Genomic DNA, 22,374 nt, shown 5'->3' on the forward strand with positions numbered 1-22,374 from the left:
CCTGTGGAAAAGCACCAGTCCAGTGAGTCAATAGATCCTGGTTTCTTTGGTTTTCACTTTTATACACTTTCTGTGTTTTAAATTGTTTTCCTCAGGTTGTGGTTGAATTGGCAGTTGGCATTAACACACACAGTGGTAAAATGAGGAGTAGTTAGAGGCTGACTTACCAGGTCTGGGCATAACTGGAAATTAACAGTGTTGTGAGCATCTGACACAGAGCTCAGCAAGGGCAGTAAATCAACATTAAAGCAGCAAAGGCTTTAGTGCTGTTAGTGTCTGTTAAATGTTGGCTGTCCCACGGAAACCATAAAGGAAAGGTGGGAGTGTCTGATTAGGTTGTGAGTGTGTGCAGAACCAGCACTGGGACAGGAATTCTGAGTTCCAGTGCTGGGGAACCAAGCCCTGGCACTGCTCTGCTAAATCCCTTGACAGCTCCTGGGGTTTTGCTGTAGTTGAGGTCTCTGGTGCAGCTGTGTATTTCTGTTATTTCATGGTTTTAGCGATTTAAATTTGTATTTTGGTATTGTTGGCAGCACTAAATCACATGTTTAGGCTTCCATAGCCCCTCTAACTGGAGAACTACCCTGTACATTGAGGTTGGTGTTTCTGGAGTCCACAAAGGAAGTAGCCTGATTTCCATGCTTGGTATACAGCTCTGTGTGTGGTGTGAAAGGATCTGTTCCATTTTAATGAAGTCCTTTCAGAAAATTTAATGTTGAAATGTAGGAAAATCTAAGTAATTGGCAAAGCCTATTTGTAAACCACATTAAAGGGGTTTTACTATTTCTCCTGGAAGTACTGTCTAATTATATTACATGTGCTTTACAAGGAAATTTAAACTTAATAAAATGGAAATAGCAAATCTATTGAATTACAGCAGATAAATATTTAGAGCATTTCCTAATAGTAGAATGTTAGGATAAACAACACTGTAGCCCCACTAAAATTAATACCAGTTTAAACACGTTTCACTCGTGTATTGCATGCACAGGCTGCCATTGCTAAGGGTGCTGCATAAAACAGAGCATTAACCATAAACCTTTCACTAGTAACTCTCAGCTGATAATAAATGAAGAATGGCTTCTTGAGCCAACTCATTTCTTAGCTGTGCCTCTGATAGTTCAGAGAGGCTTTTAATACCCCTCAAATGAGTGAGGTTTGTCATCATGTATCTAGTAGGTTTAACAAGTAGATCAAGACATTTTTAATATCTCTCTTCCATATTTTTAAAATACTTCTTAAAGCTTACAAAGAAATGTCTTTTTGAGGGAAGAGCAGTTAACTCAGCCCCACAGGTTCCCCAGTGAACCTGTTGGGGCTGTCAAGGGAAAAGTGATCTTAAAAGGTACCTCATCAATTCCCTTTCTCAGCAATAAAAATTTAAAAATACACTCCCTTTCCCATATGTTGTCTTAGAGAAATATTTTCCCATTGAGCAGGAACATTTACTTTTGCAGTAAATAAGAAAGAAAATTGTAAAATTCTTCAGCCTGAACTTGGCAAGGAATTTCTCTGTTTAAAGGTGCCACCACATGTTGCTTGCCCAAGTGATAGCTCTTGGGGGAGCCTGCTGCTGCCAGGTACTGCCAAATACATTTTGCTATTAGAAACTATAAAGAAGAAATTAAATACACAGCTCTTGGGGTTCTCACGTGGCTTATGATTCATTTCCTGCAATATGTGTATGACTGCATTTGGACTGGTTTTGCCCAGCCCTTGTGTGCCATGTGAAGCTATTTTAAGAGGTTTTTCTACTCACTGGCCTGCTCAAGAAGCTGGGATATTTGTTTGTTCATGTCATGTATTTTAAATATGATAGCATAAGATTGCCAGCAGAAGACAATCCTAGTTTAAGATTAGCTCAGTTAAAATTAGGAGGGCCTTCAAAAATAAATGAGAGGTGTCCAGCTCTTACAGAGTTTTTGGACAGATTACATTTAGTCATCATTAGCACTCGTGCTTGGTTTTTTTCCAGACTTTGGCCAGCCCTGCAGAGATCAGAGAATAAAAATACCTTTCCAGTCTTCTGCATTCCTCATCAATCCCCATACAATTACACCAGTACTCAGAATTTATGAAAATCATTCTAAAATAAGAGAATGTTTGTATTTGATGGATCAGGAACTGAATGAAGGTGCTGTCTTCTGTGTCTATGTTTTTGTAATAGGAGGAAAAGACACTTTAATTAAAGATGCTATCATTTTATTGAGACATTTATTTAAATAAGTGAATCAGGATGTAGAAGAGGAATCTATCTGTGTTCCAGCCTTTAGCTGTGGCGTTTTTCCCTGCACTGTTGCTATGGAGAAGCATATAAATATTTGTATTACAAACTAATTTTGCTTCACTTATAGATGGCATGGAAATACAGATAAAAATGGTAAATAAAAGTTGTTGTAGGTGTGTTTTAGCATGCAGAGTAGTGTTTTGGAATAGGTTCAGGCCCAGACTAGCAGCAAAGAAGAGGTAGAAGGTGCTCTGTTAAAGCATCTGACATCTTTGTATCCTGTGTTGTGGGATAGAAACTGAATGATAGTGTACACTTTATTTGCAGCTTTGTCTTTTCCAATTTTGTTATAGCATTTTTAGATACTTCTCTTTCTAATAGCTCATACGTCATGGGCCATTTCTATGAGATCAAACACAAATGCAAAAGAAACAACTTTAGCTCAGTAGCACATGTCCATCCTCCACAGGGGAATGACACAGAGCCTACACAGCAGCCTAGGAGTTGAAAGCTGCAAATTGGCTCCAAGGAGGCAGTGATGCTGGGCATGAGTGAACTGCAGCAGTGCTGGGCATCTCCTTGCCTCTGCTCCTCTGCCTGTGCTTTGGGCTGCTCTCCCTCTCGTCTCCTTCCTGAGACTGTCGTCTCTGTCTTTTTTCTTCGGGGCACTTCAGTCACCCTGACCATTTCTTGGTATCTCAGGGTGGTTCCAGACATTGCCAGGCCCTTGGCTGACATCCCCCAGGTGATGTGTGAGAGATGCCTTCAGCACAGTTTGAGCTCTTTCTTGTAGCCTCTGTAAATTCTGGGTTATGAAACATTCTCTTTAACAAGAAGCTTCACAGAGCAGCTCTGTTTTCTTTTACTCAGCAGATATTTTTATCACCTGGGATTGTTATCCTGGTTTCACATGGTGACATGTCTCTGGTGACTTCCTAGGATAATGAAAACAAAATTGATTATCAACAGGATTGGAAATAACACGAATCACCAGAGCAGTCTGCTACCTCCTTCTTATATCACAGGATGTTTTTTTATTTAATTTCACAACAACAGAAATACTGAATAACAGTTAACAGATTGTTGCAATGGGAAGTGGGGGCAGCAGTTTGTCAGTTCATTGACCTTTTGAGATCAGCTTAAAAGCCTAAATATTTAGGGATAAATGACTTTCACATAAGGGATTATTCATCACAAAAATAATTAATTAACATACAAATTGTGTTGCTATTTGATGAGTGTTTTGGTGGACAAGAGTATTGCCTCTGTTAAAATCGTGTATTTTGTAAAAATCAGGCATGACAGAGTGGTGGTTTTTGTTTTTAAATGCTCAAGCTCTTTTTTCAGTGCGGTTTTATTAGTCAGCTGGATTCTGGAGTGTCCTGGGCTCTAGCTGCTTTGGTAATTCCTCCTGCTGCCGCTGCACTCAGCGTCTCTCTCTGCTCTTCTCTCCTGGCAGCAAATGCAGCTGGCGGCGGAGTCGCTGAAGGAGTAAACACGGAGGAATGAGGATGACTAAGGCGGTCACAGGCGAGGCGGAGCCAGCGTGTATGGCGCTCGGAGCGCACCCTCCGCTATCTACTGAGTAGGTGGCACCTGCTTTTATGAAACTTGGTGAATAATCTTTGCCTGACACTGTACAAAACTGTATTTTCTCCTGCTCTCTTTGTTTCTCATATGCAATTGCTTGTGAAGGTAACACCAAATAAAGCACTCCAGCTCATGCCAGGTCTGGATAAAGTCTGCCAGACTCCCTGTGCTTTGAGTGATTGAAAACAGATCCTGTGAGGAAGCATCCAGAAGCTCACTAGAATTTTCAGCTGCAACTTTCTGAAGGGGAAAAAAAAAGCAGACTATTATTTAATTTACTCTCCCTTTATGGTTATTGCCCCTTCTGTTCCTTCATTACAATAGGTAAACAATCCTCTGTTATTTCAAAGATTTGCTTATTAGCTACTGCTTGTCCACAGCAAATTAATTTAAGTATGTTATACATTTCATAGAGAACAACAATGTATTTCATTATGTGATCTGAGAAATAGTTGAACATAAATATTTATAGAGTATGTATTATATAGTCCTGTTTGCTAGTTCTCTAAATAGGTCCCAGCTAAAATCTTTTCAAAAGCTAGGTAAAAAAAAATTAGTAGGAAACAGATTGCTGATCAGTGACTTATGAAGTATATTTATTTTCTAATTTATGTTGGATTTTGGTATTGCTCCCCTGGATTCTGAACTGCAGTATTGTATGAATGGATCTTCTGGTTAAATGAACTAAGAGCAAACAGATCAATTAAAGTTGATACTTGATACACCAGTACTTGTGTTTGTAGTGAATATCTGATTTGGTTTTCCTTGCATTTCACAGGAAGGTAGCTGTCCTAATGTTTCTTTGTTTTCTGACAGTAATGGGACAAAATCTACAGTGTTTGCTCCTGTGACCTTGAGACAGTTTCTTTTTGGCTGCTCTGATGTTCAGTTTTGCTAGATGTGACTGTATGTGGTACTTGCTGGAATTTTGTTCACAAAAATCTGCTGCTGCCATAATTAAGGTGTTTGCCTGCTTTGCACATTTCAGATTTCTGCCACAGGGCTCCCACAGCAGAATAGTATAACTAAGCCAAAATAATATATTTTGTCTGGAACTAAAAATTAGGGTTTCTCAGGCTCTGCAGGTGTGACCCAGTAAGAAATGACTGTTCTCCTGGGAAGGGGAGCAAACCTATGGTTCCTCTGTTATTGCTTTTCCCACTGTTAGTCCCCCACGCTGCTGCTATTTCAGGGGTATCTCATGGGCTGCTGCTTTCACAGCCTGTTCCTGAGGCAGTGGCAGGGCTGGGGCTGCACAAGCTCTGCCCTGAGGATCTCTGAGGGAAGCATGTCACCCTTCCTGCAGTGCTGTAGAGATCCCAAAACCAGTTGTTTTCTTAGGAGGCAGTCAGTGTGTTCTCCATAAAAACTCCCCATCTTTGCAGTCTGCTGCCCACTTTGGTCTGAAGTAGCTCATGTTTCTTCAAGTTTTAACTTGCCTGGTCAGTGGTTTTGAGTGAGCAGTTCCAGAGAAGAAAAATCCATGGGATGGGCTCCTGTTGGAGTATGTTCTTGTGACCTTGCAGCCATTTTGAAGGGATTCTGCTGGTCTGCTAAGTGATCATGGTCTGGGAGCATGAAGTTGGTGTGTTTTGCTGATGGCAGCTGTATCAGTGTCTGGAATAACTTTCTAAGATGGCTTAGAAAAGGAATCAAGTCTTGTGTCAACTGTGATCGTGTGAAACAAGCAAGTCCCCTTCTGCAAAACCAACTCCGTGGTTTTCCTTGTGGGATCCATTTATTTTGTTTTCTGTGGATTAACAGGAAAATCTCTAGTGAGGTGTAAGTACCCAGTGACTTCAGTAATGTTGGCTGTTGCCTTTGCCTTGGGCAAATCCGTTCACTTCTGCTTAGTTTCCTTATCTAGAAACGGGGACAATACTGTTCTTAGGTGCCTTCTCCACCAGAAGTGAGGAGGTATGGAGGAATTCTGACCTTCAGTGGTATGAGAAGTATGGGACTCCTTTGTTTTGTAGGGATTAAAGTTTGTTCCACATACATGGTCACGAGAGAGACTGTTTCTGTCCTAAAACACTCACTTTAACCTGTTGAGAAATCTTCCCTCATAGTGCCAAGTAGTATTTTTTCACTGAAATGAAATTTAGCTCCTATTCCTCTGTATGCAGCTCTTTGTCCTTTCCTGGGGAGGGGTTCCTGTGTTTCATAATGTCTGGTGTACTGGGTTTTGTCTTTTGGGTTTTTTATACATTCATGGTGGCATCTATTTTCGTTTCTCATTTGAGAGGAAAAACTCTTTCTGTCTGTGCTCCTGAATGTGTTGTTTCCTTTCTGCTATAGGTGCACCTGTAAAAATGGTGGAATGCCAGGGATGAAACTCACTGACCAAAATCAGTTGTCAGGTGACAGTGTCAGAAAGAATAAGGTATTTATCAGTAGCTGCCATTCACAAGGTATGGAATCTGAATGTCTGTTCCCAGGTCCAGGCAGGGTCCCTTACCCAGCTGAGAGCCTCACACCTCTAGACAGCTGTGGCTCTGGGCCTGCAGGAGTGCAGGCCACCAGAGAGTTCTGTATGGCCACTGTGTGGCAGTTCTGCCAGTGCCTGAGTTGAAGCCATAAAGTAAGTTTATCTCTGGTCTCAAGCTTCAGGAAAAACCAAGCATGAGGCTGGAGCACCCTGTTTGGGAAGATGACTGTGTGGGAGAAGCCTGTTAAGACTTGGATTTTATAAATCTCCTTAGCAGCAGCACTAACAATCCAAGAAAGCTGTTCTTAAGAAGGGTACTCATAAACCACTTGCTGGTGATACAAGAGTTCTCTCATCAGGTTCCTTGTGAGCACAGGTCTAATTGTGTGGCCCAGAGGGATCTCCAGATATCTACTGAGGAGAACACTTATTACATGGAAAGGTTCCACTGTAGCAGGCAAGCAATTATGGATATTTTAGCCTACCTGGGCCTGAGGGAATTGATCTTGAATCTCATTCAGAGAAATTTGAGCTTTTTTCCTTATTCATGTAAGCAAAGCCCCTGGGAACAATGCCTGCTACTGTGATGTGCTTTCTTCAGGACAGCTCTGCCATGCCTCACCCAGGAGCTGCAGGGGCGAGTGGCAGTGCCAGGGCTGTCAGCAGGGCCTGGTGACTCAGTGCCAGCCCTGGAGGCTGGTGCTGAGAGAGGAGGCTCTCTCTGCACCCCAGTGCTCGATACAAAGCACTGTGGTGATGGCCTCTGTTACCACTGGCATCATGAGGGCAATACTGGGCCTGTCTGAGGGCATGTGGCACACAAATGCCCAGAGAGAAAACCAGATCCTGCCTCCTCTGCTCTGTATTTCTCAAGAGAGAGCAGTGAGAGGGAGGAAAGAGGAAGATGTTACACAAGGGCCTGCTGAAATGAATTCCTGAGATGAATCATCTGAGCGCCCAATGAAGTCTGTATTACCTCTCTGGGCTTCTCAGGCCCTATACTTGCATTTTTCTTACAACATGATTCTTCCATCACATCTTAAAAAAGAGGGCATCTCATTCTTTATCCCTATGTAGTAAGACTCGACTCTGTCTCTAATACAGGGTTCTTGACTTGCAGAAATTGATGTCATTTTTAATACAGGCAGATAGGCCAAACAGATTCATCTTACAATTACAATTTAAAAAAACAAATAAATAGCCATAGCCTGTGGTTCAGGGAGGGAGCAGGCTAAGACAACTGCAGAGACACTGCCTTGGAGAAGGGCAGTCCAGCAGTCCCTCTAAACACCCTGTGCATGTGAGGGAGCCTGGCTGGCTGCATGCAGTCAGCAACTCAACAAGTGAGGCATTGCTACACCTTCCCAAGTACAATCATATCAAGGTGTTACTGCTCAAACACCTTTTACTCAAAGCAAGTTCATTTGGAATTAATGACAAACAAATCAGTTCTGATTCATTCACATAAACTTAACCATGGGAAAAGCTAACAGGGTGGCTGGGGTGTCTCTGATGTATGGGGACATTCCAGCTTGCCCTTCTTCCCTGTTTATTGCTAGCCAGCTGCTTTGGGATTTTTTTGCTAATGAAAAAATCCTTTAAAAAAATCTGTCATGAAAAGTATCTGACCTGCCCCTACTAGCTACTGAGACGTTCCTGCTTGGCCTTGCACTACCCAATGTGTTACGCCTTTCCTCAGTCACAGTCACAGCCCAGCAAATTCCTTGGCCACTCCTTTCCTGCTACCACCTCCACCCTGTTCTGCAGTGCCCAGAGCTGGGAAGCTCCTCAGACAGGGCAAAGTCCCAGCTGCACAAGTGCCCTGGCCTAAAGCAGCGGTCACGTAATGCCAGGTATTCACAGAACCTGTTCCGTGCCCTTGCTCCCTGTGTCCATACCTGCCCTGGCTGGTTACGCTTTGTGCTCCAGGAGCAGTTCAATCACTGCAGCAGTGCTGAGCTGCTGCAGCCACAGGCAGCAGCAGACACTGAGGGACAAGATGCCACAGGCCAGGCCACTCCCGGGCAGCCCCCTGCACCTCACTGCAGCACATGCTGGTGGGGCAAAGTGGGGCCCCCTCTATTGTTACCACTACCTGCCTTACCTCATGAAGAACCATGGTCTGGAGCTCTGCCTGAGGAAGAGCTCCTCAGCCTTGAGACAAATCTCAGCAGACGATGACTGTGACAGCTGCTAAGCCCAAATGAACGTGTTTGATCACAGCAGGAGAGCAGCTGGCAGTTCACCAAGGGCTGTCCCTCCACACACCAAGCTGGGCTCTCCCAAGGCCCCTCACTGTTCCCAGGAGCTGCAGGGCAGGGACCAGCCTGGAGCCTGTGCCACCCTCACACCCCCAGCTTCAGGAGACACAAACCCCAGCCATGTGCAAGTCACCGCTTGTGCATCAGTCAGGATATCACTTTTATTAACTGGATTTTCCATTTCTGTCGCACACCATGAATGTTTGTACAATGAAAAAGCCAAACATTGCCAGAAGCAATAAGATCAGTTGATATTTCTGTACCCTCTTAACACGCATGGATTCTTTCTTGGTGAGAAATTTTTATACTTCTGTTCATTAATTCTGCTTATTTAGACTGCTACTCTTAAAATTCTGTGTCAAGATTGTCACATCTTAAATACAGATTAAGTTGCTAGAGGTACATTATTTTTTATATATTTTTATATACACACATACAGAAAAATACAAGACTAACTGTTTTTCCACAATATTTACTTTATACACTACTGTAACTATATGCAACTCTTAAAGACACGTTAAGGGGTACAAGAAACTGTTTACTTGCTCTAAATAGTTTGGTCCAATATTAGCTTAATGTAGTGGTTATTCTCGCCCTTCCTTTTACGTGACGACATAACACGACGTACACCACATGCACAATCATTCACCTATCAACAGAGGGGGAGAGGACAGCACTCAGACTAACACATCTGTACACATCTGTACACCCAGAGGTCCAACCAGCCACACACAACTATAAGGCTATAATACAACTATGCAGCATAAATGGTCAACACTGCTGTTCTAAAGTGAGCACCATATATACAGTCGTATATAAAAACATTGGAAACAAAATACACCCGGGGTTAGTTAAAAGGTGCCATTCCAAGGCTGTACATATCAGGAAAGAGTATTTACAATACTTGGAAAAAAGCTGCAACAAATAAAGTTTATTGCCAATGCCCTTTATAAACTCGTCTCCTACGTGGATGTTACGCTCACTGTCTGTGAACCACACATCTCGTTTCTGGCCCTTGGTTAGATCCCTGCTCAAAAAATTCAAGCAATTATGTTCTATGGCTTCACCCACACGTCTATGCTTGTAGCTTTTAACTAAACTGCAACTAGAGATTGAAACTTAAAGAAGCACAACACTTCTCCTTTGCCTTGTTCCAGAAGCAGAGCCCCTGGCTCAGCTCACCAGGAAGGACACCCCATGCACGTCAGACTCTCTGAAGTCCTGCAGGAATCACAACAAGAGCTGTTGTGAGCTGTGGCCATCCTGACCCAGCTGCTCTTTGGTGCTCTGCTCCCTCCACAGCAGACACAAAACTCTGTATTGACCATTCTGAAAGTGTTACAAGATGCTCAACAGTGTCAAACTCCTCTGGGACACCCAGGGTCTGCCCAGGGCGCTGCTACATAGTACCCCCAGTTTCACTAGAATTGCTTAGAAGACCCAGTGCACAGCATGAAAAAATAAAACATTCTTGCCCTTCCCAAAACTAGGAATCTGCAATATATTTTATTCTAGATACTAAAATTACACAAAGTTAATTCATCTGGTCAAAAGTATCCTTTTGTACAGAAATACTCTAAATCAAGACCTTGCCATGGCAATGGGAAATCTGACAGGAAGGCTCAGAGCTGTGAAAGAAACACTTTCCTACGGGCTGTTTTAAATGGACTTTATGAACAAGTGCATTTCTGAGGGAAAATAAGTGATGTACATGTGGGGAACAGCAGTATTTTAAGTCCTAAAAAGAGTAATAATAACAAAACTGTAAATGACAATTTCAGTGTGAATCCAATTACCTAAAGGTTTTCCATCCCTTATTGCCTTCTGGAATCTCAGGGAAGGGAGGCGAGAACAGCAGAGAACGTTCACAAGGTAGAAACCTAAAATACTAAGTGTCATGATATACTACTAACAAAAGTAATTAATACAAATACTTTCTTTTCAGTTAGCATGTAAAAACTCAGAAGTAGACTTAATAATTTACCTTTGTTATATTAAAAAAGATTGTCTGCTTGTAATATTAACATATTTCTATGGGAGAAAGCTGCCTTACAAATCTACTTGCCTCTTTTTTTTTTTTTTTTTTAAAGAAAACTGCCTCTAGCAAAACAAGATCTTTTCGGTTTGATTTTGAGCCACAACTTCATCTATATCATAGCTTAAGACAAATAGGTGTGGGTTTAAAATCATATTTCAAGATCACTAATTTTCAGTGCATCTTTGCTTTGTACAAGCCTTGGAACATCTGAAAGCTCCCTGAAGAGTTTTCAGCATCAAAACATTATTGCTTTGGTTCTGTTTCAGACACATAGAAGTATGCCACATATCACATATTTTAGTTTTCACAGAAGGTCAGAACAAGAATTAACATTTCATAAGCAAACAAAAGCTTCTCTTTCTAGTTTAAGTGCAGAACATGAAACTTCTAAGTGCTTCATTTACATTAGGATCCAGATCTTTATTTTAATTTCATCCAGATCTTCCATAGTAAAATTATAAATGTAAAAATTACACAATAAAATATTCTATTGTGTTGAAAAAGAAAAACATATCTGCTAGCAGCATGCAAAGACCATGCATCCGTCATACCATCAAGCAAACACAAAATTAAAATATAATAAATAACTGATTGAAGCCCACTTAAAAATCTTAAGACAACAAAAGGGGGTCCGTGACAAGGTGTTCACAGCTCTGACCAGGAAGAATGACTCTGTCCAGCGAATCGAGCTGTTCAAGTCAGGTCATTGTCAAATGACGTGACAGCAACTGGTTTGACTGGAGGTACACAGCAGCCCGTCCTTTGGGTTCCGCTGAATATTCACAGAGATCTTTTCACAGAGAGGTAGTTGTAGCACATTGTTTTTCAAGTTCCTGTTCTTTAGCCGTTCCAATTCGTTTGTTGTGTCTGACATTTGGTCGGAAAAAAATTTTAGGCTGCCCAGTGATGAAGGCTGGTTTGCACTTCCGCTGGAGCTTATACACATTTTCCACGATGATTTCTCCTGTACTTTTACACTGGAAAAGGACAGATTGTTTTGAGGATCAATAATGTATTTCGTGCTGCTGTGAATCTGTGAACCTAGACAAAGGCTCATTAGCTTCAGGCTTTCAACCAGTTCCCCTGCACTTCGGGATGAGAGCTGCATGGAGTTTCCAGATCCAGCGCATCTCCGAGTGGAACCCGAGGTGGTGTTGGTGTTTCCCCCAGAGCCACCAGAGGGACTGCCCCCACCTTTGCTGTTATCGCCCGGGCTCGTTTTGTCCACCCCTCCGTTGCTGTTGCTGGGTTTGCTTTGCCCACCACCGTCCCCCTGGTTGCCCGGCGGCCCTTCGCTACTATCCCGCCTGTGCCAGGAGTAAGTGAACCCGCTGTCCTTGTCCAGACGCCTCCTGCTCTCCGAGTCGTCATCGCTGGTTTCGGAGCTGCTGCAGCTCGAGCCCCGGCCCTGGCTTTTCCTCCGGTGGTAGCGTTTGTGCACGGTGCTGGGCGAGGCGATGTTCATCTTTAACCTGCTGAGCTTTGGGGGCAAGTTCTCGTCCATGTCAAACTCATCATCTGACTCGCCCTCCTCAAAGATCTGGTTGAGCACTGGTGCGCTCTTTCTCGAAGTAAGACGGTTTGTAACCGAAGGCTTACGACGCAGAACAACTTGAGTAGAAAGTGAAATAGGTTTTTTATCTTCCTCATCCTCCTCTTCATCCTCTTCGACTCTGAACAAGCACTTCCGGCCACTGGTAGTGGGCTTTAAGCTCACCGATGGAACTGCTGAGAGTGCTGGCCCGGCCAGTTCAGGGATCTCTTCCTTCTTTGTGGAGTCCGCGAGGGCCTTGCTGCGGTGCCCGTTGAGAACGTTCTCAGCCGTGCGAGCCGGCGAGGACTGGGGAACAGTGGCGTGGGACAGAGGGGTTGCTGTAAGGTCATCCTCCAGATCCTGCGGCACATCGATTTTTGTCGGCCACGACTGCCTGCATAGAAAATGGAAGATAAACAGGAAGTTTACATCACGGCAGGCATTGCAGAACTTACAAGGGAGTGTAAGATCTGCACCAGAGAAGCACAAGTACTGACACACAAATTGGGCTGCTGAGTGGCATGTCTGTAAACAACAGTACTGAGTGACTGAGCACAAGGAAGTGTTCTCTGAGAATGTGCATTCCTCTGGAAATGCTGCTGTTTGAAAGGAACCATCTATACAAGAACACAGTTTAGAAATTATGTTGGTTACTGTCAAATCAAAATTTAAGATTTCACTGCTCTCAGAAAATGAATTAAGCAATAAAAAAACCCTGAAATAATTGTGTTTCAAAAACATAATCTGAGATTGGTACAGAACCACCACTATACCTAGAGAAAGGTACAAGCCTATTCAAGCACAACTTAAGGAAGATAGTATTGCAAACTACTTTTAATCTGACGCTCCTGGAGTTTTCCCCCAATATTCTTAATATAAAAATTAGGTTAGATTTAACATGAGTGAGATTGAAAAGGTGAGTCAGATGAAACAGTCTCTCATCCTCACCAAGCTCTATTCTAGAAAGTTCCCTTAAACACATGCAAACTGAGATCATACATTTATTTGTCCTTCGCTGAGAATCTGGAATGATACAACTGCATGAATTAAGAACTCAAGCTGCTTAAGAATATGACACTTGAATAAACTGTAAATCCAAGTTGAAAATGTATGACTCTGTAATAGCATTAGCTCAAATCAAAAGGAAAGTAACATGAGTGTCCATCAGTTTTACAAGTGGGCAGTTGGTGTCTTATCTCCAGTATTTCAAGCTACTCTCTAATTATTTGCATTTAACTTTAAATCCTAACATAGATTGTAATATTCCAGTAATGCACACAGAATAAACTTAAGAACAAAGACTGTCAGTCTTTACTCTTGCTATTTTAAAAGCCTAATCCAAAAAACCAACATCTACAGACCAACATGCTAACACTGAACAATTCTTCAACTTCTTCACTAAGCATAGGCCCCACATTTCTTGGCTTTCATTTCAAAAAGTTTGCCAATCTCTTAAATTTATATAACAAAAATACTCTCACTACTGCATGAAAAGCTGTTGTAAAGACCTCTGTTCACATATGGGCAGCCTATTACAGGACATTCTCAACCATACTTTCTGTGTGCCAAAACAAAGGGCTGCATGGCTTCATGGCCCAGTTTATAAGCAAGAGGAGGAGGACAGCAGAGAACATTTCACACCAAGTGCGACCCCAGGTATCTGCCTGACAGGCTGCATACAAAGACACAAGAATCACATCAGTTTCCTGCTCTCTGCCGTGTCAGGAGGTCAAGCTGAAGGACGAGGGAAGGCTCAGACACCCCTTTGCTGTGGCAGGACTGCATTTGCTGAAGGCTGCACAGAAAAGGCCCCTGAAGTGTGAGATACTGGTCTATGCCAGGTTGTCTCCTGACAACTCTCTCCCCAGCTGTGCAAACTTTGAGGAGGAGGCTGGACTAAAACCAGCAATAAACTCTCCCAGCCTTGCCGCAGACTTTGCTTTGAAGCACTTGTGTCACTTATGCTCAACCAGCAGTGCCAGAAACCTCCAAGCCAGGACCCTCCAACAGTGGGACCTGGCTGCCCACACACCTCCTAAGCCTGTGTGGTGCATTCCTTGTGTGGAGCCATGCAGGCTCCTGCCTGTCTCACTGGGAGCTGCTGGTGGCCCTCACCTGCCTCTCCAGTGAGGAGGGAGCTCTACCTGGAGGGAAGCAACAAAAGCAGCAGCTCTGAGCCAAGCTGCACAGACAGGAAGCGAAGCCTGGGCTGTGGTCTTCCTTGGTGTCATGCTGGCCCCCTCCCTTAGGTCCCAGCTGTCTCCAGAAATGCTGGGGAACACTGGCCCAGTTTGCTGATGACTTGTGCTCTGCTGTGTATTTTAAACACAATTGCCTGTAATTAACAAATAGGACTTAAACACGCTAGAAACATAACTACAAACATGACAGAAAATGAAGATCTCAATCTTATAGGAACTTGCCATGCTAAAAGAACAGACTGGTTTGTCAGCAAAAATAGGAAGAGTTCTGTAGTTGTCACAATAAAGAGCAAATATAGTACCTTACAGTACTGTAGTTGCCAGGCAATAAATCTCCTCACTACAGTATGTTTATCTCTCATAGCAGCCCATGTTTGCCTCCCTTCCCTTCTGCCTCTCCCTTTATTCCCAGTGGGCCTGAGGGGAAAGAGGGACAGAAAACAAGCTCCAGGTTGTAAGTAAGTTTGTTTTTTTTTAATATTTTGAGGTCTCAAAATCAAAGTAATGCACTACTGAGTTGTCTGTTCTATAAGGTCATTCTATAGAAACACTCGGAATTTAGAACCATCATGGAGGCAAAGAACAGCTACTGGGACCATAAGAGCAAGGGTTCCCAAGTTTGTGCAGATGTCTTTGTAATGAAAATTCATACTCCTAGGGCAGGCTATAACTACTCCAACATTACTAATTCATACAATAATTTAGATTAATTGAACTTTTTGTTCCAGTTTCTTTATAACTAGAGCTGCTCTTTACTGAAAGAGTGACACTGAGGGAAAAAACCCCAAACAATTCAAAAGCCAACTTTATAGTTTTACAATTTCCATTTGAAGGTGAACTCCAGGTCTTCCACTAGAGTAATTTGTTTTAAATGTAATACTTAGTATTAGGCACATTTGATGGGCCTTCTTTTTTCAAAGAGGCTGACATTGAAATGAGGGGATGATCCATCATGAGAGAACTGCTGAGCCAAAGTAACAGAGGTGAGCTCTCTAACACCAAGCTCCAGACCATTTATGTCTGCAGACCCTTACATGCCTGCAACAGTAACTCTTCTCAAGTACCTGCAACTACCTAAGATAAAATTTCCCACATTAGTGATCACTGAGTGATTTCTACATGAGTGAATGATGATTAGGTGTACACAGTACAGGGTGCAGTCCCACCTGGGGATGACAAAGACACTAAGACACTGAAAACACTGTAACATTCATGGAGCATCAACTCCTAATTCAGGGAGACAGAATGGCATTCAGAAGAGATGCCTCTAAAATCTCAAGCCTGAATCCAAGGTGACAACCATTGGAGACTTTAACCTATTTTCCCAAGTGTGTGTCCTTACTCTGTAACAAGTGTTCATTTTTTTTACATTTAACTTGAGGTAGTAGTATCTTACTTTTATCATTTAGACCAAGGAAAACTATGACTGTGCACCAGAAGGACATCCCAGCATTTATTCCTATTAAATGATTTCACATATGACTTTGCCTGGAAGTTGCACAGAGAAACTTTTGGAATGAACAAGTTATTTTGTCTTTTTCTCTAGGTCATACAGATAAACAACACTGAAGGGGTTACTGGAGTTAGCAGTGCTCAACATCAGCACAAACCCTTAGTATTCTTTTCTCATTAATAAATTATCTACTAACAATTGCTATTATTGCTAATAGCAATTACCAGTATTACCTAAATAGGCAACTTTTGGAAATACTGGAAGTTACAAGATGAAAGTTAATGACAATGCCTCAGTACCTCCTCCACCTTCACTGGAACAATTGTCAAGATGGGCCAATGAATATTTTATCCAATATCAGCAGATCCCTAGTGATAGTTTAAAACTTAACTAAGGAAAGAAAAACCACAATGTTTAAGAAAAATAACTGCTCAAAACTTGAATCCTCCAATATCTATGTGGAAGTGGAAACTATACTATTTGCCTTTTGGGTTGGGTGTTTTGGTTGGTTGGTTTTGGGGTTCTTTTTTTGGTTGGTTGGTTTTTTAAAGCATATTCTGCTGTAACTGAGAACGTGGGATGCTTTGGTAACTGGCTGCAGAGCAAATGAACTGGCTGAACATAGCAATACCAACTAGATGCCAGAAGCCAAATTCTCTCCTTTTAGTTTTACTGTGTCACAAGCAGGTTTATGGATTATGCAACTAATTTTTCTCCAGGGATATTACATAACACAATTTGTATGAGGAGCTGAAGGTCAATGAACAAGCCCTTTTCTAGGAGGTGTGAAAACTTGCCTCTTAGGTACAGGCTTCAAATTGCCTTGTCATTTCCTGAGAAAGGTAGGAATTGAAAATATTATGTGCAACTGATTTCTGAACAGTTTCTGAAGTGTCTACAGCCCTTTGAAGACATTAAAATTTGCAATGAATATTTTACTGTTTTCAAGAAAGCAGTACTTGAGAAATTTAATATTCTCATTAAGACAATTTAAACAAACAAACAAAAAAAACTCCCAAACCCCTCCCAGTCATTTAGATTCCTAAATTCTCACCTGAACTGGGCTTTGATGTTGCTGGGGCTTGCAGATCTGGTCTGAATTTCCTTCTCTTGTTTTTCTCGCAGGATCCTTTCAGCTAGTAAGAAGTAAGTAGCAGTGATGTGATTGTATTTGTTAGTCTCCAATGCCCTGAGGAAAGTACAAAACATGAAATAACCCATCCATCAGTGGTTTCTAACAATTGGACATGTATCTTGCAGCTCGCTGTGCTTCCCAAGCAGGAAGAGTGCCTGAAAGCAGGACTACCCATTTCTGATCTTTTGACAAGCATGCCTTAATTTTATTAAAAATAAAGGGCCAACAAGTCCAGCAATTTCAGCTATAGTTGAGAGGAGACATCCTTAGAATACCATCCATCAAAAGTAAGAAATTATTTTTTTATTTCACATTCTGTAAATGACAACTGTTTTTTATTAATGTTCTGCACCAACGATGGGCTCTCCCACTGGCACATGCAACCACAAAGTACCAGTATTTGGTTATGCAACAAATGGAAGAAAACTTTAATTATTTTAGGACTGTCACATTGAGTTTATAGCAAAAATAAGTTCAAAAACCAGGAAGTGTAACTCAGACATTGTAACAGAAAGGCTGCCCCTGTTACACAGCTAAAAGCTTAGGAAGTGAGACTGCTGCTTTCCCTTCCACATAAACAGTGTTTAACAGCTGAACACATTAAAAAAGATAAAAAGTATTTAAGACCTCTTTCAATTTGGGGAATATTTTAGAAATTTGGCAGTTTTATTCTATTAGAAGCACCTATGCAGTCTTCTAGCAAGCTCCCTCAGTGACACTGACCATTATGCATTACAAAGATAAAGGGAATAATATTTTAAATGAACAAAGATTCAGGTACACTGGAAATATGCTAAGGGAAAAATGCTAGAATTTGTCCCCTTCAAATATGTATGAGGGATGAAGAACAAGCATGGATTCCAAAGCACTTAGGTTTACTCAAGACAGCTACAGCAGGAATCAACACACTGTTCCAACACATTTTTTGAAGTTATTCCTAAATTTGGTTATACTTAAGTACTTCTGATCCCTCAATATCCTATCACAGAGCAAGACTGCAATACTTTGTTTATTAACTGAATGCCCTGATATTTAAACACCAAAGTGCCCAAGGTTCTCAGGATGTTCTTGAATCAAAACCAAGAGGTACACAAAACAAAGTGCATCCATCTAGAACACTGCTGACTTACTCCACTATGGTGTCTCTGTCTGCGATGTCCCCAAGAACCATGCGCTGTATTATACTGTTGTGCTCCTCCTCAGACAGGTTTTTGTAGGATACAAGAGGAATATTATACTTGGTTGCAGGAGATGGATCAACTCCTTGGAGCCATGCATGGTTTTCAATCTCTTCCAAAGACGCCCTTCGCTTCGGGTCTCTCTGCAACATCCGTGTAATTAGACTGTGAATAAAAAATAAATCTAAACAAAAATGCACACACGTGTTTAAAAAAGCAGCTGTTGTGAGAGCAACATTAGGAAGGCATTTTCTGCTGTCAGGTCACACAGATCTTCTGAAGTCCCACAGTAAACAATGTGATGGGAAACTGTTTAGTCTCAAAGACATTAAAAATACTGCTAAACTGAAACAGTTTATTAAAACTATAAATACCATAAACTCTACAGTTTTCATTTACTGTACTAGATAATTAATCTGATTTTTCTCATTTATTTGATTTTAGTAGGTTTTACAGGGTAATTACAGGTCACAGGTGGCCTATCAGCTAGTAAAGTAAATGGTAAAAAAATAGAAATGTGATTTTTTTTATTACTGCTGCTGTGAACAAGTATATGGAATGGCAACAGATAAACAGAAATATGTTATTCTGAAGTAACTATCAGAAATTTGAGTCTTCAGCATCCTTGAAAAAACTGTGATTTGTTCTACCCACATATAAAAAAACTAAACAGACCAATGCACTCTCTGGGATGATGTAGGGACAAATCTACTAATGAGCTGATAGTGAGATTTTACAAATGCTGGAAAGAAAGTGCATGAATTCCCCAAGTAAACAGAGAAAGAAGACTTCATTAGCACAGCACATCTCTGTTCACTTACTATACATGGAAGATTCTTGGGGGAAGTATTTTTGGCTTTGTTCAACAAATACGTATATATGGTTTTGTTGCCAAGGTTACAAAGAAACTCTATTGCTCCAACATGTTCTCCAGTTCTCATATAGTGCTTTCTCTTCCACTGAATATACTATACCATGCAACTTCTGGCTGCAAGGCCACACACAAGGCACAAAATTAATCACAATTTTTCAATGGGTTTTTTTTTGGTTTTTTTTTTCCTGTGTGAGATGATGTATAGATTTAAGAAATGGAGTTAATCCAACCTTCTTAAAAATTCTATAGTAAAAAAGGTCACATTTCTTTTTATTAGCTGTGGTTTCTTTCCTTACCAAGAGGAAAGGCAGGGTGAGACATGGGACCCTTAAGTTTCTTTGCTTTTGTCAATATTATGACAGAAAGAGAACAAACTCCATATTTAATTTGACTTCTTTTTAAACTACACCTGTAGTAAAATGTCACAATGCAGTACATGTGCCTCGTGCTTGAAGCTTGTTTATGCATCTCAATCCACAAATGCTTTCACTCCAAGAAGGAAGTTTAAGCACTCCCAGAGTCTTTTCCCTAAGAAAACCTAACCTATAAAGGACCTGGGTAACTGGCTGTACATTGTTCATGCTTTGTACAGAGAAAGCAGATCTGGACATGTAAGCAAATCATTGTTAGCAAGTATATTAAGCAAAAGGCTGCAAAAGGTAAGGTTCCTGGCCTCACCATGCAGCATCTCAAGAGATTGATTCGATACAATTCACTGATAAGAGCTCCCTCTTAAACCTCTTCCTGTACTGTACTTAAAACCTCTTCCTGTATGTGAAGCTCTTCAAGCTCAGAGCAGCTTTCCCATGTTACTGGAGGGTGCTAATGACAAGACAAGAACACCAGCACAGAGTTACAGAATCATTAAGGTCGGAAAAGACTACTGAGAGCATCAGGTCTAGCCAGTAAAATAGCACCCACCATGCTCACCACTAAACCATCTTAAGTACCGAATTTACACTTATTCTGAATCATCATCATCACCTCCAGGCACAGTGATTCTACCACTTCCCTGGGCAGCCTGTTCTAAGGCTTGACAAGAAATTTTTCCTAATATCCAATCTTAACTTTGAGGTCATTTCCTCATGCTATTGCTTATCACCTAGGAGAAGAGACTGACCCCACCTGGCTACAATCTCTTTTCATGAGGTTGTAGAGAGCAGTAAGGTGTCCCCGAGCCTCCTATTCTCCAGGCTAAACAACCCCAGCTCCCTCAGCTGCTCCCCAGCTTCACTGCCCTTCTCTGGACACAATCCATGACCTCAATGTCTTTCCTAAGAGCTCAGAAACTGAACCCAGGGCTCAGGATGTGCCCTCACCAGGGCTGAGCATAGGGGATCACTGTCCTGGTCCTGCTGGCCACAGTGCTGCTGATGCAGGCCAGGATGCTGCTCACCATGTTATGCATCACACTCCTGGACTGCACAGATGATAGGTAAAGAAAGGAATGGTCATCATGACCACAGCTGTAACTTCATTCTTTGGTAAGTAACAGAATTCTAGATGCTGCTCTAGTTTTTTTGACTGAACCAAATGCATTTTCCAAGCATTTATAAAGGCATCTGGTTGTCTGTATTGAAAATTAAAAGATACTCTACTGCAGATTCAAGAACCCCAACAAACATTTTAAAATAGTCTAAATGATGCAACTGGGACATATATTTAAAGGCCTGAAGGTCCTTAACCAATAGGGAAGCATGGGAAATACTGGAACATATCAATAAAAAGGCTCCAGTGAACACTGCAGATAAACACATCAAAAGGAATTGTGACTCCTAAATGGATATGGTATTTCCAGACCAAATATTTTTCTCCCTTGACAGCCTCGGATGTTAATTTGGAGTTGCAATTTCAGTAGCAGATGAGCAAATCTTGCTGTGTGACAGGTTTTGGTAACTTGTTTGGACAGAAATTGATAAGCAGCAGTACATTCCTAACTCTTGTGACAGAATAATCTCAGCACCACCTGGTAATTTGTCCAGGCAAAGCGTTGGCCAAAGCCAATCAGTAGTGAGTAATTTCTTCAATTCTTTATAAAATGCATGACAACTGAGAGACATAAAAGGAAGAGTATGAAGGAACATTCTATACATTGATAATATAGTATGGGGAAGTCCCAAAAGTAATGCAAATCCACTTCTGTGAATGCTTCCAAGTTGTTTAGTACTCTACTTACTCTTTACATTCTCTGGACACGTGAGGTGGCACCGTGTATTTGCAGTCCATTATCATAGTCAGAGTTTCACTGTCATTTGCTTCTTGGAATGGTGGTTGTCCACAGACTAACATGAACAGGATGACCCCCAAACTCCATATATCTGCAAATATAAAGTACATATTTAAAAAACCCAAACTGTTGAGGATACAGACATGATTACCATCCAACCCATGAAATATTCTTAAAATGCATACTGGGGTGATTATTGCACTCTTCATTATGAGCATTACTTATGGAAATTACAATTCCACTGAGTACAAAATACAGTAGTTCCACTGCTTGACAGCTTTCACAGTTTTTGAAGGGGAAAAAACGTAAAATTCATTACTTCAAGGATGCATAACAGTTTGAGATGCATTAACACTTTTGACAGCAGTGTTAGATAAAGCTGAAAATAATCTGGTCACTTAGAAGGCAAGAATTCATTACCCTTTTGATAACAAGTAGGCACAGGTTATTCAAGAGATTTGAATTGAAAGCACATTCCTTTCTCAAGGACTTGCATAAACTGTTCTCTGTATTGTTTACATGGTTCTCAGAATCACAGAATCACTGGGTTGGAAGAGACCTTCAAGATCATCAAGTACAACCCATGCCCTGACACCTCAACTAAACCATGGCACAGAGTGTCACATCCAGTCTTTTCTTAAACACATCCAGGGATGGTGACTCCACCACCTCCCCTGGCAGACCATTCCAGTATTTTATCACTCTTTCTTCAGTAAAAAACTTATTCCAAACATCCAACTTAAATTTCCCTTGGCACAGCTTAAGGCTGTGTCCCTCTCGTTCTGTCAGTTGCTGCCTGGAGAAAGAGACCAATCCCCACCTACTCAGTGAGGTAAGAAATCACAAAAAAAGTCACTTATTTCAATAAGACTGATTTTGCTGTTGTCCCTTCAATGATGTTGTGTTGCTTTAAAACTTGGAACTTCCAATAGTAACAAATTAGTTTATGTAAAACCAGCTTCTTATACCAATGATACTACAAAGTGTGGAGTAGTGGGTTTGGGTGCTGAGGTTTCTTAAAAAATATCCGAACACAACAATTAACAGCTATTTCTACTACACTCTGGGACTCTTCTTGTTTCATTCTAATTCCTGTTTGTGTAAAATAAACATTTAACAACTCTCTTGCTCCCCGGTGGAATGGCATACCAAAAGATGAAAAAGAAGCACTTTGGGGCATTGAAGCCCTGTGGTTGCTTTCTGCTTAGTGTAATAGCTAATATTTAGC

General features: G+C 41.4%; 2 protein-coding genes across 9 annotated transcripts in view; one reads left to right on the forward strand and one right to left on the reverse strand.

The window, feature by feature from the left end:
• The window catches only part of ANO10 (anoctamin 10), a 143,611-nt gene extending 139,067 nt beyond the window's left edge, over positions 1 to 4,544 (forward strand). For all 5 annotated transcript variants that reach the window (XM_059486977.1, XM_059487009.1, XM_059486985.1 and 2 more), the window contains one exon: positions 3,687 to 4,544. In XM_059486977.1, coding sequence (XP_059342960.1) covers positions 3,687 to 3,722 — 36 coding nt within the window. In that variant the 3' untranslated portion in view covers positions 3,723 to 4,544. The remainder of the gene's footprint in view (positions 1 to 3,686) is intronic.
• Positions 4,545 to 8,642: 4,098 nt separating this feature from the next.
• SNRK (SNF related kinase) overlaps positions 8,643 to 22,374 on the reverse strand; it is a 39,700-nt gene continuing 25,968 nt past the window's right edge. For 3 of the 4 annotated variants that reach the window (XM_059467869.1, XM_059467878.1, XM_059467886.1), the window contains exons 4-7: positions 21,096 to 21,237; positions 17,998 to 18,210; positions 16,787 to 16,921; positions 8,643 to 12,472 (exon numbers count right to left, since the gene is read on the reverse strand). In XM_059467869.1, the coding sequence (XP_059323852.1) occupies positions 11,254 to 12,472; positions 16,787 to 16,921; positions 17,998 to 18,210; positions 21,096 to 21,237 (1,709 nt within the window). In that variant the 3' untranslated portion in view covers positions 8,643 to 11,253. The remainder of the gene's footprint in view (positions 12,473 to 16,786; positions 16,922 to 17,997; positions 18,211 to 21,095; positions 21,238 to 22,374) is intronic. The other variant, XR_009418041.1, reaches the window with a different exon arrangement.

This window comes from Ammospiza nelsoni, chromosome 1, assembly GCF_027579445.1.
Source record: "Ammospiza nelsoni isolate bAmmNel1 chromosome 1, bAmmNel1.pri, whole genome shotgun sequence".
NCBI classification, from domain to species: Eukaryota; Metazoa; Chordata; class Aves; order Passeriformes; family Passerellidae; genus Ammospiza; species Ammospiza nelsoni.